Genomic DNA, 16,804 nt, shown 5'->3' with positions numbered 1-16,804 from the left:
CTTGCCTAGCTTGTGGAAGGCCCTGGAACACAATACCACTGGAAATCACTAAAAAGAAAGTGAAAGAGTTTTGTAGGCCTAATAAAATGTGGCTCACTCCTGTCATGCTAGCTACTCAGGAGGCTGAGACCAGAGGATCCAGGTTCAAAGCCAGCTCAGGCAGGAAAGTTCATAAAACTGTATCTCCAACGACCCACTAGAAAACCAGAAGTGGTGCTGTGGCTCAGGTGGTAGAGCACTAGACTTCAACCGAAGACCTCAAGGACAGAACCCAGGCACAGAATTCATACCCCACATTCGGCAAAGAAAAAAAATTTTAAATAAATTAAAGTTTAAAAATACATGTGTAGGAGCCAGCGACCACACAGGAAAATAGCAGAACAGAGTCCAAAATCCGTAATATTCGTGTGTCTATGTAACATTTGCCAGTCACCCATCGTAGAAGCAGTTTTCAGAAAACTTGTAGCAGACCAAAATGTTACAGATAATTGGGCCATTGGCAGCAGTGCTGTTTCCGACTGGAACGTGGGTCGTGCCCAAGATCCAAGAGCTATGAGCTGCCTAACAAATCATGACATTAGCACAGCCCATAAGGCAAGACAGGTCACCAAAGACGAAGTAATCAAGTTAAAAACTGCAAAGCTAAAATTGAACTACTTGGGAGCTATGATCCACAAAAACAACTCATGATTGAAGATCCCTATTATGGAAACGACTCCGACTTCGAGCTGGTCTATCAGCAGTGCCTCCGGTGTTGCAAGGCCTTCCTAGAGAAGGCCCACTAGGTTAGCAATGCCCACAGCCAAGCCAACAACTCACCCACTAGTCCTGTGCCTAAGTGTAGAAGCTTTCCTTAGCCCCAGCCACGGTTGTTTCTTCAGCTGACTTACTCTTAAACATAAGTCTGGTGACAAATTAGTTTTATTTAACCAAGAAGTTAAATGACTTCTCATTTTCCCCTGATTACCAAACAGTGGAACAAGGAAATAGGGAAGAACAAAATACAACCCTGTGAAGTAATAATGACCTGAGCTCAGGAAGACCTGGACAGTATGGTCTACCTGGCATGTTGAATGCCTAGCACTGCCCAGTGCTACTGCTTACCTTGTACCTTGCTGACCTGGGCTCTTATAGAGTCACAATAGCTCTACTGATAGCAGCTCCTCCGCTCTCAGAAACGTTTTAACTCAGTTTACTCATGGAGCACACTTGTATGTTTCAGATAGAAGCAAGGAATGGTGGTGCCTGTAAATCCAGCACTAGGGAGGCTGAAGCAGAAGGCCAGCCTGGGTTATAACATGCCTCAAAATACAAAATAAAAACACAAAATAAGAGGAAGACGGGTGGAATAAATCTTTAATATTCTTACTACTTGTTGCTTTGTATTTAGTTTATTTCATGGGAGTCAGATTATTTGCTCCAATTTAAGCCACTTTACCTTTAAGAATAGAATTCTAGGGGCTGGGGATATGGCCTAGTGGCAAGAGAGCTTGCCTTGTATACATGAGGCTCTGGGTTCGATTCCCCAGTACCACATATACAGAAAACGGCCAGAAGTGGCGCTGTGGCTCAAGTGGCAGAGTGCTAGCCTTGAGCAAAAGGAAGCCAGGAACAGTACTCAGGCCCTGAGTCCAAGGCCCAGGACTGGCCAAAAAAAGAATTGAATTCTATATTGAAAGTGCACTTGTATGCAGGTTACCTTCCGTCAGTAGAGAGAATGTTTTTCATACACATCAACTCAAGTGTCCAACCAAATTTGACCAGTCATGAAGTTTTAAAAATTGCAGGGTGCAGTCACCAACCTCTGCCCCAGATTCAGGGAGCCTCTTCTAGCCCCTGGCTCTCTCAGCAGTCTCACTTCCCCCTCCTACCAAACCTTCCCACTGTGCAGCACAACCTGCCCATGCAAGCACAGAGATCTTCTGCTGAAACCAGAGAGCTGAGGGAGGCCCTGCTAAAGATCTTCCCTGACTCCAAGCAGAGGCGGAAAATCGACCAGATCTTGGTGGCCTATCCATACATGAAAGATCTGAATGTCATCAATGCCATGATGTTGGACTGAAGGCTGTGCTGAGAAGCTTGAGCTCAGGGCCCACTGATAACACTCGAGCTGACTGCCACCTGTGATGGGAAAAATATTGTGAAGAAACCTTTTCTCCAGTGTAAACATTGTTATATTGTACAGGGAAAAGAAAAAAAAATGTTTTGTGTATACAAAAATCTGGGTTTTCAAAGACAGCTTTTATATAAAATGCTGCTATTAGAGATTTAACATTTTCTATAAAAGGAAAGTATACATTTTCTGCCTGTTCAGAACTGTTTAATAGCAGTTACTCTTCAGCGTACTTACATTTTTATATTTTTTAAACTATTTACCTTAAAGTTGAAGATATATTAGTATATGGATATGGTAGCCTTTCTAAAATAATAATGAAAGAGTCATTTTCTTAAAAAAAATTTACAGGGTGCCATTAGGTTTGTGTGCTATAATAATGTGTTAGTAACTATTCTTTCAGCAGCATTTAGAAATTCCAGACAAACAGGTAATACTGGTATACCATCAATTAGCTCACCTCAAATTATAAGGATATTTCAGAAAATACTATTTACAAAATAAACCACTATGGAGTTATATAAGATAAAAAATAAATAAACGTGTGTAAGACCTATATGATAAAAATGAAAATCTTTTTTTTGAAAATCCTACAGCTTGAAATAAGGGTCTAGGCACTGTCCCTGAGCTTCTTTTGCTCAAGGGTAGTACTCTACCACTTGAGCCACAACACCACTTCCTGCTTTTTCTGTGTATGTGGTACTGAGGAATCAAACGTAGGGTTTCATGAATGCTAGGTGAGCACCCTACCACTAAGCCACATTCCCACCCCCAAAAATCTTTTTGAGCTGGTCCTGGGGCTTGAACTCAGGCATGAGCACTCTACCACTTGAGACACAGCTCTGCTTCTACTAGAGATTTTTTGTTGTTGTTGATTGGTGATAAGGAGCCTCGTGGACTTTCCTACTGCAATCAACAGATCTTGGCCTCCTGAGTACATAGGATTACAGGCATCTGGAAAAAACATTTTCCACACATCCCCTCCACCCTAACCTCTGTGTCCTATGCAAGACCTAGATTGAGGTGTATATTCTCCTAACCAAGATTTGTTGGGGTCCACTGAGCCCATCCTACATTGGACTGGACACCTAGATCCAACACCTACCATTGCAATGCTCAACACTTAGGCCTCTCCTCTGTTCAGTGGGATCAGAGCATGGCTGATGGAAGGAAAAACAGGAAAAGGCCATTTAGACCACACTTTCTGCTCCTGCCTTCTGCTACCTCCCTCCACTTCCTAATGGGACAAGTCTCAGGCCAGGCCTGGGGGCAGTGATGGGACACGAGTCAGTATAAAGGTGGTTGCCTGGCTGGTGAGGCATGCTCCAAAAACTAGACAAAATACCTTGGTATGCCAAGTACAATGTGGAATAAACAAGACAGGCAGACTGAACTTCTCCACACACTTTCACAAATACCCCCACAACCATGTCCTGAGCCTGCCCAGACTTAAAACACCATCTAAAGTCTCTGCAGTGACTGGGAGCTGGATCTAGAAGCCTGGTTTGGGCCTGTTATAATATAAATGATCAGAGAAACCACATTTTGAAGGATCCAATCTTGCAGTCTATTAAAATGCTAGCAGTCTATAGGCAGCCAATTGTTACAAAGGCCTGCTGCCCCCAAATATATTAAACACTGTTAGGAAACAGGCCAGAGAAGAAAGAAAAAACAAAAACTATACTAACAAACCAACTGAGCTCCAAGCGCTGATTTGGGACACCATATTGACCAGAGATAAGCCAGGAGACAACACAGGATGCAAACACGGAGATGTGTGGTATGGTGTAATGGCACCTGTGCTTGTCTGGGCCTAAATAAGGTAAAGTCAGGGGACAGGGTAATAGGAAGCTCCTATTCCCAAGCCCTGGACTGACAGGTTCAGTCACCTATAAGGGAAGTGCTCACCCCTGTCTCCAGGAATTAAGGCACAACCATCACCTGGAGGTCAGAATTCCCTCCCTCTACTATGAAGACAAGATGCCAGACCCTATAATTACACGTGTGTGACCAAGATGGCGCCGGTCAGACCTGACTTCCCTCCTGCAGGGCTTGGGCACCCTGAAGCCACCACAAGAAGAGCACAAGCAAGCAAGCAGGGAGGCGGGCCATGCTCCTCAACACACACTGTCACACCCACCCCATGCCCATGCCCCGGGCCGCACCTGACAGGATGCTCTGCTTAGTTGGCTGCGCTTGGATAGTCTCCCAGAGTCGCCTCAAGGTCGGCAGGAGGTGCTCCAGGCCGCTGTCCATGGGCCTTGGCTCTGCTGACTTCGGCTCTCCTCCCACCCACAGCTCGGCTGACCAGCCTCCATTGTCCACAGGCCTGGAGCTCTGGCCTCCTCTGTACGCAGGCCCCTGCTCTCCTCTTGTCCTCCGTCCTCAAGCCCGGCCCTGCTCTCCTCTAGCCCGCAGGTCTGCGAGTCCAGCATGCAGCACTAGGCTCTCGAGGCTGCGGCGTTCCTGAGCCTCAGGTCCCTTTCCCAGAAGTCCCGCTCTAGCAGGGTAGAGGCAGAGGTTCAGGTCCCCTACACGTGGGGCGGGGCCTCTCCCAAGCTCTGCATTGGGGCGGGGCTGTGTGGGCACTGTGGGGCGGGGCACAGACACTGTCAGGGGTGAGGATCTCCACATTTGGGGCTAGGACTGTCGACCCTTGACCTGTGCAAATACACTTGTCCTCACCATCCCCAAAACCATTGCCCTCAGGGCCGCGTGTTAGGGCCGGGTGCTCACCCCACGGGGCCTTGCTACATTGGACTGGACACCTACATCCAACACCTACCATTCCAATCCTCAGCACTTAGGCCTCTCCTCTGTTCAGTGGGATCAGAGCCATGGCTGATAGAAGGAAAAACAGGAAAAGGCCATTTAGACCACACTTTCCGCTCCTGTCTTCTGCTACCTCCATCCAGCTCCTAATGGGACATCTCAGGCCAGGCCTGGAGGCAGTGATGGTCCACTGAGACCACCACGGGACACGACTCAGTATAAAGGTGCTTGCCTGGCTGGCAAGGCATGCTACAAAAACTAGACAAAATACCTTGGTACGCCAAGTAAAATGTGGAATAAACAAGAGAGGCAGGCTGAACTTCTCCACACACTTTCACAAATACCCCCACAACCATGCCCTGTGCCTGCCTAGACTGAAAGCACCATCTAAAGTCTCTGCAGTGACTGGGAGCTGGAGCCAGAAGCCTGGTTTGGGCCTGACAGGAGGCTCCTCTTCTTTGGCTGTGCTCAGATGGTCTCCCTGAGTCGCTGCCAGGTCAGCAGGCGCAGTGCTCCCAGGCTGCTCTCCGCGGACCTGGGCTCCTCAGACCTTGGCTCTCCTTCCACCAACAGCTAGGCCGCCTGGCCTCCATTCTCCACAGGCCAGGGGCTCAGGCCTCCTCCGTCCTCAGGTCCCTACTCACTTCCTGTCCTCCTTCCTCAGGCCCGGGGCACCGCTCTCCTCCTGCCTGCGGGCCTGTGGATCACGCCTGTGGCAGCTCACCTGCACAAGTCACTCCTGGCTGTGGCTTTCTGGCACCTCGGCTTCCTTTCCCGGAAGTCCCGCCCTCCCAGGGTGGAGCCAGAGGTTCTGGTCCTCTCAACATGGGGCGGGGCCTCTTCCCAGGCTCTGCAGAGGGCCGGGGCCTTGTGGAAGGCATAGGGCAGGGCTGTGACACCACCAGGGGCGGGGCCGTGGCGATGGCATGGGAAGGGGCCACAAAGCCACCAGGGGCGGGGCTGTGTGGGCACTGTGGGGCGGGGCCCAGACACGGTCAGGGGTGAGGATCTCCACATTTGGGGCTAGGACTGTCGACCCTTGACCTGTGTAAATGCACTTGTCCTCGACATAGCCAAAGCCATTGCCCTCAGGGCCACCAGTTCGGGCTGGGCCCTTACCCCGTGGGGCCTTGCCCTCACACCAGGCCTGGCGTTCAGACCAGGCCTTCACTGTCCCCACCCCACCGCTGAGCCGCAGCTCTTCTCTGGCCTTACAGTGTGCATGCTTGTATGGGGATGGGAGGATGGGACTCAGGGCTCCCACATGCAAGGCACCAATCCACCTGGAGCCAGTGCTCGCGCGTGATGGAAGGGGATGGTGACGCCATGGGTGGCATGTGCGGGAGGCCTGTATATCAGCGACGTGCTAGCAGTGCCCTGACCCCTAAGACAACCCCGCCACCCTCGCCGCAACCCAATCCAACCCTGACCCCTGACCCAGGTCCCAGGAAGGACATGAAACGAAGAGGCCAGGGGCCTGGGTAAGGCATGAGTTCTCCAGAGAAGGTTCTAATGGGGTCCATCCACACTGTTCTACCTTGAGCTATAGAGCCAGAACCTCTATTCATGATTCCAAGCTTCCAGGCTCTACACATTTTACCCAGAAACTCTGTGCATTTTCTCTCCAAAATGCCTACAAACGCTAGAAATCATGAAAACCAAAGGCGGCATAAAAACAACCAGGGCTAAGAGCTGTGGTACTTGCCTAGCTTGTGCAAGGCCCTGGAACACAATACCACTGGAAATCACTAAAAAGAAAATTAAATACTTTTGTGTGCCTAATAAAATGTGGCTCACTCCTGTCATGCTAGCTACTCAGGAGGCTGAGACAAGAGGATCCAGGTTCAAAGCCAGCTCAGGCAGGAAAGTTCATAAGGCTGTTATCTCCAATGCCACACTAGAAAACCAGAATTGGCGCTGTGGCTCAGGTGGTAGAGCACGAGTCTTCAACTGAAGACCTCAAGGACAGAACCCAGGCACAAATTTCAGGCCCCACATCCGGCAAAGAAAAAAATTTTAAATAAATAAAAGTTTAAAAATAAATGTGTGTGGGGCTGGGGATATGGCCTAGTGGCAAGAGTGCTTGCCTCGTATACATGAGGCCCTAGGTTCGATTCCCCAGCACCACATATACAGAAAATGGCCAGAAGTGGCGCTGTGGCTCAAGTGGCAGAGTGCTAGCCTTGAGCAAGAAGAAGCCAGGGACAGTGCTCAGGCCCTGAGTCCAAGGCCCAGGACTGGTCCAAAAAATAAATAAATAAATAGATAGATAGATGTGTGTAAGACTTATATGATAAAAATGAAAATCTTTTTCTTGTCAATCCTGGAGCTTGAAGTCAGGGTCTAGGCACTGTCCCTGAGCTTCGTTTGCTCAAGGGTAGTACTCTACCACTTGAGCCACAACACCACTTCCTGCTTTTTCTGTGTATGTGGTACTAAGGAATCAAACAGAGGGTTTCATGAATGCTAGGGGAGCACCCTACCACTAAGCCACATTCCCACCCCAAAAAAATCTTTTTGTGCTGGGCAGGGGCTTGAACTCAGGCATGAGCACTCTACCACTGAGACACAGCTCTGCTTCTACTAGAGGTTTGTTGTTGTTATTGGTGGTAAAGAACCTCATGGACTTTCCTACCAGGGCTGGTTTCGAACTGCAATCAAGAAAGCTTGGCCTCCTGAGTACATAGGATTACAGGCATCTGGAAAAAACATTTTCCACACATCCCCTCCACCCTAACCTCTGTGCCCTATGCAAGACCTGGGGGTCTTGGGGTTGATGTTCTAATAACCAAGATTTGTTGAGGTCCACTGAGCCCATCCTACATTGGACTGGACACCTAGATGCAACACCTACCATTCCAATCCTCAGCACTTAGGCCTCTCCTCTGTTCAGTGGGATCAGAGCCATGGCTGATGGAAGGAAAAACAGGAAAAGGCCATTTAGAACACACTTTCTGCTCCTGTCTTCTGCTACCTCCATCCAGCTCCTAATGGGACAGATCTCACGCCAGGCATGGGGGCAGTGATGGTCCACTGAGACCACCAGGGGACACGACTCAATATAAATGTGCTTGCCTGGCTGGCAAAGCATGATCCAAAAACTAGACAAAATACCTTGGTATGCCAAGTAAAATGTAGAATAAACAAGAGAGGCAGGCTGACCTTCTCCACACACTTTCACAAATACTCACACAAACATGCCCTGAGCCTGCCTAGACTGGAATCACCATCTAAAGTCTCTGCAGTGACTGGGAGTTGGATCCAGAAGCCTGGTTCAGGCATGTTATAATGTAAATTATCAGAGAAACCACATTTTGAAGGATCAAATCTTGGAGTCTTTATAAGAATGCTAGCAGTCTATGGGCAGCCAATAGTTACAAAGGCCTGCTGCCCACAAATATATTTATCACTGTTAGGAAACAGGCCAGAGAGGAAAGAAAAAACAAAAACTATACTAACAAAACAACTGAGCTCCAAGAGCAGATTTGGGACACCATATTGACCAGAGATAAGCCAGGAGACAGGACACAGGATTCAACACGGAGATGTGTGGTATGGTGTAATAGCACCAGTGCCTGTCTGGGCCTAAATAAGGTAAAGTCAGGGGACAGGGTAATAGGAAGCTCCTATTCCCAAGCACTGGACTGACAGGTTCAGTAACCTATAAGGGAAGTGCTCACCCTTGTCTCCAGGAATTCAGGCACAACCATCACCTGGGGGTCAGAATTCCCTCCCTCTAACATGAAGAAGAGATGCCAGACCCTACAATTCAACATGTGTGTGGCCAAGATGGCGCCAGCCAGACATGACCCCCTTAATTGAGAGCTTAGCCACCCTGAAGCCACTGTAGGAAGGGCACAAATGAACAAACAAGAGAGGAAGGCCACACTTCACACACAATCACACCCCACACCCATGTTCTGGGCCTCAAAGTGCAAGCTAAAAGCTCGACAATGACTAGAGCCAGCTTCAGAGGCCTGATTTGGGGACTGGCCTCACCCAAACCACTTTAGGAGAAGCAAACTATTTCTCCACACTGTCCCTCACCTGTATCCATGCCCTGGGCCTGCCTAGACTGAAAGTGCCAGCTAAAAGCCAGCTCCAGAAGCCTGGTTTGGGGACTGGCCCCACCAAAGCCACTTCAGGAAGGACACAAACAGAGAGGCAGGCAGGCAGGCAATAAAAACCAACACCCACGCCATGGGCCTGCCAGGACTGAAAGCTCTGGCTAAAAGCTCTGCACTGACTGGGAGCAATATCCAGAAGACTGGTTTGAGGCCTAGCCTCACCGAAGCCAACAGGGAGGCAGGCCGCGCTCCTCCACACACTTTTACAAGCACCCCACAACCATAGCCTGGGCCTGCCAAGACTGAAAGCCAGCTAAATGCTCGGCACTGACTGGAATCCGGCTCTGGAGGCCTGGTTTGAGGCGTAGCCTTACCAAAGCCACTTGAGGAAGGGCACAAAGGAGCAAACAGGAGAGGCAGGCCATGCTTCTCCACACACATTCACAAGCACCCCATACCCATGCCGTGGGCCCAACCTGCCAGGAAGCTCGGCTTACTTAGCTCTGCTTGTCTTCTGGAGCTGCCTTGGTGGACCTGGGTCCAGCCTTTTCCACACACAAGCAGCATCTGCACACGCAGTCCTCCAGGCTTCCCCACACAGAAAAGCGGCTGATGCCTGATAGGACAGGTGTACGAAGGCCAACCCATCAGCAAACCACAGTGAGCCTGACCAGCTTTGTAGGCCTGACCCAACTAGAGGACCCGCAGAGAAAGGAGCTCTTCCTAGCCTCCTGGCATGTCTGTTTGTTCCAGGCAGAAGGGACCTAAACCAATCCAGCACCCAAGCCACACCCCTTGACCTCTCACTTCCTCCCCTTGCCTCTCCCTTCTCCTTCCATGTTGCCCCATAAGCCCAGTCCTTTCACTTCTCATTTCCTTGCCCTCACCCCTCCCCTCTCCTGCAGTGATGACCCACAAGCCTCACCCCTGCACCTCAGGCACAACTCCTCTACCCACTTTCACAGCCAGCCTCAACCATTGCCTGGGCCTGCCAAGACAGAAAACCACAGCTAAAAGGATGGGCACTGAAGAAGCCAGCTCCAGAGGCCTGCTTTGAGGCCTAGCCTCAACCAAAGCCACTTCAGGAAGGGCACAAACAAGCAAACAGGAAGGAGAGGCCGCACTCCTCCTCACACTTTCACACCCACCCCACAACCGTGGCCTGGGCCTGCCAAGACTAAAAGCACCAGCTAAAATCTCTGCACTGACTCGAAGCCGGCTCCAGAGGCCTGGTTTGAGGCCTAGCCTCACCTAAGCCACTTCAGGAAGGGCACAAATGAGCAATCAGGAGAGGCAGGATGCGCTCCTCTACACAATTTCACAAACACCACACAACCACAGCCTGGGCCTCCCAAGACTGAAACCACCAGATAAAGGATAGGCAGACACTGACTGCAAGCTGGCTCCGGAGGCCTGGTTTGATGCCTAGCCTCACCGAAGCCACTTCAGGAAGGGCACAAACAAGTAAACAGGAGGGGCAGGCCACGATTCTCCACACACTCTCACACCCACCCAACAACCATGGCCTGGGCCTGCCAAGACTAAAAGCACCAACTAAAAGCTCGGGACTGACTCAAGGCCGGCTCCAGAGGCCTGGTTTTAGGCATAGCCTCACCAAAGCCACATCAGGAAGGGCACAAACAAGCAAGCGGGAGAGGCAGGCCATGCTTCTCCACACACTTTCACAGCTCCCCACACCCATGCCCTGAGCCCCACTGCCACATAGCTCTACTTGTATTCCAGAGTTGCCTCAAAGTCAGCTTGGTGCACCTAGGTCAGGCCTTCGCCACACACAAGCCGCATCTGTGAATGGTCAGTGTTCCTCCAGGTTTCCCCACACAAACAAGGGTATGGTGTCTGATAGGACAGGTGTACATAGGCCCAGACCCACCACCAAACCACAGTGAGCCTGACAGCTTTATAGCCCCAAACCCAAAGATGGGGGCTACTGGCAGGACTACTAGTCCCAGGCAGAACCGAAATAAACCAGTCCACTTCCAGGGCCACGGCCCTTACTTCTCACTTCCTCCTGCTTTCTCTGCCCCTCTTGTGCTGTAAGGCCCCATAAGTCCTGCCCCTGCACCTCTAGCTTCCTTGCCCTTGCCCCTCCCCTCTCTAGCTGTGATGGCCATAAGCTCCAGCCCAGCACCTCTAGCTTCCTGGCTCTTGCCATGCCTCTCTTGTGCTCTGACACCCCATAAGCCTTGACCCTGCACCTCTAGCTTCCTGAGGCCCCACCTGCTGCCCTGCCTGCCTAGCAGAAGGCCTTTGCTCCAACCCAGGGCCTGGTGCAGGACACTCCACAAGCCTTCAGGGTCTCTCCTGCACCTAGAACTATCAACCCACTGGCACAAGCAGGCTTAAGGGGACACCTGCTAGGGACAGCGGCTAGGGGCATCACATGGTAATTTCCATTCATCCCAGATTACTGTCACAATCAGACTTGGCAGATAAGGGGGCCAGGGGAGGGAGAACAGAGAGAAGGACAGACAAGACCAGAGAGCAAAACAAAACAAGAATAAACAGGCTGGGTTTTTATTGATGTTTACATATTATTCTGTTTTCCAGAGACATGGGTCTGTTAGACCTTTACAGCAATCTACTTGGTGAAGGATGAATTTAAATTAAAACATTCAAACTTCTCCTGACTTCATCAACCAGTATTTCCTTCAAAAATTTAAAGTGGGATGCAGGCAAACAGCCATGGAAAACAATGGCCAAGAATTCATAGGCAACAAGTGCTATCTTCACAAAAAGCTACCATCCAACATTAGTTTATTTGTAGCTTCATGCTCCCTCATAAACTACAAAAACGAATTAAAAACCTGTACTCTCCCTCTCCCTCCCTGCCTTCTTCCTTCCCTCACTCTGACCTCATCCCTGCTTGCCCAAATAATACTCTAGAAACAGAGTAAAGAGATCTTTAAAGATGAAATTCATGCTGGAAAACACAGAGACAAAATAACACACACACACACACACACACACACACACACACGACAAAATGAAGCCAGAATATGGGCTGAAACTCAAACAGTGCAGCACAATCTTTAGTAGAAAAGCTAAAGAACAGCACCCAAGTCCTAAATTCAATCCCTATTAACAGCGCGCACACGCGCGCACACACACACACAACTAAGGAAAAAAACACTGTTCCACACACATACATGTCACACCTGTCATTTCCCAAGTAAACAGCAGAGGGCGCCCTAGCACTTGGGACAGCACCACAGAGCCCAACTCTGACTATGTACGGACAATTTCCACAGGTTCCTACTGATATTGTCTTGGGTGCCTTCTCACTGAAGCACTGAGGGAGTCATTGAGCATAGGGCAGAGTCCAACTATTAGAGAAATACCTAAAGGTAGAACGAATGGGTCACAGCATAAGATATCTGTTTTTGAGCCGGGTAGGGTGGAAAATGCAGTTAACCCCAACAGTTGGGAAGCTGAGGCCGAAGACTACAAGTTCGAGACCGGCCTGGTCTATTGCAGCAATACAACGTCTGGAGAAAGAAAAATGAGAAGGGGAGGAGAAAAGAGAGGGAAAGGGGAGAGGAGAAAGCCACTGTTTTCTTCAGCATACTAATTCATAAAAGCGGCTGGTCTAGAAAAATGCAACATCAACTGTATTCTGCATGGTAACATTCCAACACTTACTAAAATAAAGCCAATCCTAGAAATAATGAACCACTAAAAATGTCCCTAAGAATCACCATCAACACAAGGGATTTGAACATATGAATCAGAAAAAGAACAAACAGTCAATGTGGGCCACTGTTGAACAATCAATGACATACAATTTATGGAGATTCAACAGTTAGTTGCATCTCCTTCCATGTTCACATGTTTGGACCATGTGTCTCTCAGGTTATTCAGTGGTCTGTTCTTTTGCTGTTGTCCGTCGTGGGCTGTCCTTGAGCCAGTGCCACTTCTGGTTTTCTGGCATTTAATTGGAGATAAGGGAATCAAGGACATTCCTGCCTGCGCTGGCTTTGAGCCATGATCCTCAGATCTCAGCCTCCTGAGTAGCAAGGATTACTGGTGTGAGCCACTGGTGCCTGGCTCTATTCTTGATTTATTGACACTCTTAGGAATTAATTTTTGCAGCTTAGATTTGGATTCTTAGGAGGTTGATACTGATTTCCTTTAAAAGATTTCAATTTATCAAGACTTTCTGTTAAAGACTTGTGGATTTTCTGTCACCCCTGATAACACCTACTAATCTCCAGGGTTCAGTCTTATCCAGCCCAAGCATCATGGTGGCCTTTCCAGCCTGAGTCTACAGTGCTCAGTGCATGCCTGGGACACCCCACTCTCTACCATCAGACAACCCTCGTGTTGATCAAGGGAGGCCCATGCTTCTGTTGCTTCAAAGGCGACAGCGTCTGATCCTCAGATGTGCCTAAAGTGTCATCTCAAAACCCCGGACTTGGGCTGAGAATGTGGCTTAGTGGTAGAGTGCTTGCCTAGCACGCATGAAGCCTTGAGTTCGGCTCCTCAGTACCACATAAACAGAAAAGCCCGGAAATGGTGCTGTCATTAAAGTGGTAGAGTGCTGGCATTAAGCAAAAAGAAGCTCAGGGACAGCTCTCAGGCCAAGTTCAAGTACCAGGAGTAAACAGCCAGTCCACATGGCATGCTTTATGGCTAAAATGTGTGTTTTGCCAAGTCTCATTCTGCATCCTGCCTCATAGCAGCAATAGAGGCCCCAAGTATCTGTGTGGCTACTTAGGTGGAATTCATGTCTGAAACTGTGCACAAATGAGCATAAGGGATAGCTCCCAGGGTTTGAGAGGCCATTTGCCTGGTGACACCATGGCACTACTTCAGCATAGTTTTCAAATCCCTCCATCGCCCAGTACTACCTTGCAGCACGGACAGCCAGGGTCTGGGTGCTTCAGTCCCAGTGACACTGATTGCTGAGCTACTAAATTAAACCCAGTGGCCATCTTTGCATACCAGGTCCTTGTCACCTTCTCCCTGATGCCTCCTCATATGATTGTGATTCAATGATTAGAGGGTCTTAGAACGTTGACCTACAGTGACACCAACTTCAGAATGTTTTTTAATGGCTGTCACTTCTTCAGGGGAGGGGATGTCATTCAAGCCACTTTTCTACATTGGGCCATACTTCCAGATACTACACTCAAAATTCCAAGTATATGTTCTCCATGTTTTCTTCAGCTACTAGACACATTTTACCATCAAAGTAATTACAGTCAGAAGAAATCAACAGGAACCAAAGGATGGCCATGCTGGAACTACTCCCCAGGGAAGCGGGATCCTATACAGGTGACAGGGGAAGAACAAAACAAAGTCACACAGAAGCTCCTTACTAGAAAACTTGAATAAAACCAGTCTTAAGGAAATGACTGGGTTATATTAAAGGGGTGAGGTTCAGTGTTGAGTTGCTTGGCTAGGTCGTGGGAAGCCCTGAAACACAATAAATTTCAAATTCACCAAAAAAAAAAATTTAAATGCCTTGGTATGCTGAACAAAATGTGTGTAAGACCTATGTAATAAAAATATTTTCCACACAGCCCCTCATCCCCTAACCCACAATCACAGAGCAGGACATGACCAAAAGCAGAACTGAATGCATAGCAAAGACTCAGAGGCTTGGGCAGAGGCCTAGGGTCACTAAAGTTGTTCTGATCAGCACCAACCTACCAAGCAGTAAAAGATAAGCTGCCCTTACTCACACATGCCTTCACCTCCTTCTCCAGGCCCCAGGATGGATATGAAAGTATAAATGAAAACTTTATGCAGACTTGAACAGAGGCCAGGGGCCTGGGCAAGGCATGAGTTCACCAGACCAGGTTTTAATGGGAGCCATCCACTATGTCCTACCTTGAGCTATAGACCCAGAACCTCGATTCAGAATTCCAAGCTTCCAGGCTCTACACATTTTATTCTGACACTCTGTGCACTCAGTGCATTTTCTCTTCAAAATGCCTACAAAGGCTGGAAATCATGGAAACCAAAGGCGGCAAAAAACAACCAGGGCTAAGAGCTGAGGTACTTGCCTAGCTTGTGGAAGGCCCTGGAACACAATACCACTGGAACTCACAAAAAAGAAAGTGAAATACTTTTACATGCCTAATAAAATGTGGCTCACTCCTGTCATCCTAGCTACTCAGGAGGCTGAGACCAGAGGATCCAGGTTCAAAGCCAGCTCAGGCAGGAAAGTTAATAAGACTGTTATCTCCAATGACCCACTAGAAAACAGAAGTGGTGCTGTGGCTCAGACTAGTCTTCAGCTGAAGACCTTGAGGACAGAACCCAGGCACAGAGTTCACAACCCACATTCGGCAAAGAAAAAAATTTTAAATAAATAAAAGTTTAAAAATAAATGTGCAGGGCTGGGGATATGGCCTAGTGGCAAGAGTGCCTGCCTCATATACATGAGGCCCTGGGTTCGATTCCCCAGCACCACATATACAGAAAATGGCAAGAAGTGGCGCTGTGGCTCAAGTGGCAGAGTGCTAGCCTTGAGCAAAAAGAAGCCAGGGACAGTGCTCAGGCCCTGAGTCCAAGCCCCAGGACTGGCAAAAAATAAAAAATAAAAAAAATAAAAATAAATATAAATGTGCAGGCGCCAGCGACCACCCAGGCAGATAGCGGTACAGCGTCCCAAATCCGTACTATTTGTGTGTCTACGTAACATTTGCCAGTCACCCATCACAGAAGCAGTTTTCAGAAAACATGTAGCTGACCAAAATGTTTCAGATAATTGGGCCATTGACAGCGGTGTTGTTTCCGACTAGAACGTGGGTCGTGCCCCAGATCCAAGAGCTATGAGCTGCCGAAGATTTCATGACATTACCACAGCCCATAAGGCAAGACAGGTCACCAAAGACGACTTTGCTACATTCGAATACATGCTGTCTATGGATGAAAGCAATATGAGATATTTGAAAAGAATAAGTAATCAAGTTAAAAACTGCAAAGCTAAAATTGAACTACTTGGGAGCTATGATCCACAAAAACAACTCATGATTGAAGATCCCTATTATGGAAACAACTCCGACTTTGAGCTGGTCTATCAGCAGTCCCTCCGGTGTTGCAAGGCCTTCCTAGAGAAGGCCCACTAGGTTAGCACTGCCCACAGCCAAGCCAACAACTCACCCACTAGTCCTGTGCCTAAGTGTAGAAGCTTTCCTTAGCCCCAGCCCCTGTTGTTTCTTCAGCTGACTTACTCTTAAACATAATTGTAGGTGACAAATTAGTTTTATTTAACCAAGAAGTTAAATGACTTCTCATTTTCTCCTGATTACCAAACAGTGGAACAAGGAAACAGGGAAGAACAAAATACAACCCTGTGAAGTAATAATGACCTGAGCTCAAGAAGACCTGGACAGTGTGGTCTACTTGGCATGTTGCATGACTAGCACTGCCCAGTACACCTGCTTACCTTGTACCTTGCTGACCTGGGCTCCTATAGAGTCACAATAGCTCTACTGATAGCAGCTCCTCTGCTCTCAGAAATGTTTTAACTCAGTTTACTCGTAGAGCACACTTGTATGTTTAAGATAGAAGCAAGGAATGGTGGTGACTGTGAATCCAGCACTAGGGAGGATGAGGCAGGAGGATCATAAGTTCAAGGCCAGCCTGGGCTATAACATGTCTCAAATTACAAAAAAACACAAAATAAGAGGAAGACTGGTGGAATAAATCTTTAGTATTCTTATTACTTGTTGCTTTGTATTTAGTTTATTTCACGGGGGTCAGCTTATTTGTTCCAATTTGAGCCACTTTGACTTTAAGAATTGAATTCTATATTGGAAGTACACTTGTATGCAAGTAACCTTCAGTCAGTGGAGAGAATGTTTTCCATACACATGCAACT

At 48.4% G+C, this 16,804-nt stretch overlaps 1 protein-coding gene across 1 annotated transcript; it reads left to right on the top strand.

Annotated features, from left to right (window-relative positions):
* Positions 1-342: 342 nt before the first annotated feature.
* LOC125344953 (low molecular weight phosphotyrosine protein phosphatase-like) lies at positions 343-16,049 on the top strand. The gene is made up of 2 exons (XM_048337232.1): positions 343-603; positions 15,804-16,049. The coding sequence occupies exons 1-2, from the start codon at positions 343-345 to the stop codon at positions 16,047-16,049; spliced, it is 507 nt and encodes a 168-aa protein (XP_048193189.1).
* Positions 16,050-16,804: the final 755 nt, after the last annotated feature.

The sequence above is a fragment of the Perognathus longimembris genome, unplaced genomic scaffold, assembly GCF_023159225.1.
Source record: "Perognathus longimembris pacificus isolate PPM17 unplaced genomic scaffold, ASM2315922v1 HiC_scaffold_4809, whole genome shotgun sequence".
In the NCBI taxonomy this organism is placed as follows: domain Eukaryota; kingdom Metazoa; phylum Chordata; class Mammalia; order Rodentia; family Heteromyidae; genus Perognathus; species Perognathus longimembris.
The sequence above is the reverse complement of the archived record's forward strand: the minus strand, read 5'-3'. Positions and strand labels throughout refer to the sequence as shown.

Bases quoted from the DNA above. Each gene is read 5' to 3' on its own strand.
- LOC125344953 (XM_048337232.1), top strand. From the start codon at position 343: ATGTGTAGGAGCCAGCGACCACACAGGAAAATAGCAGAACAGAGTCCA. The intron at 604-15,803 runs GTCACCAAAGAC...AAGGCAAGACAG, and splicing joins CAGCCCATAAGGCAAGACAG to GTCACCAAAGACGACTTTGC.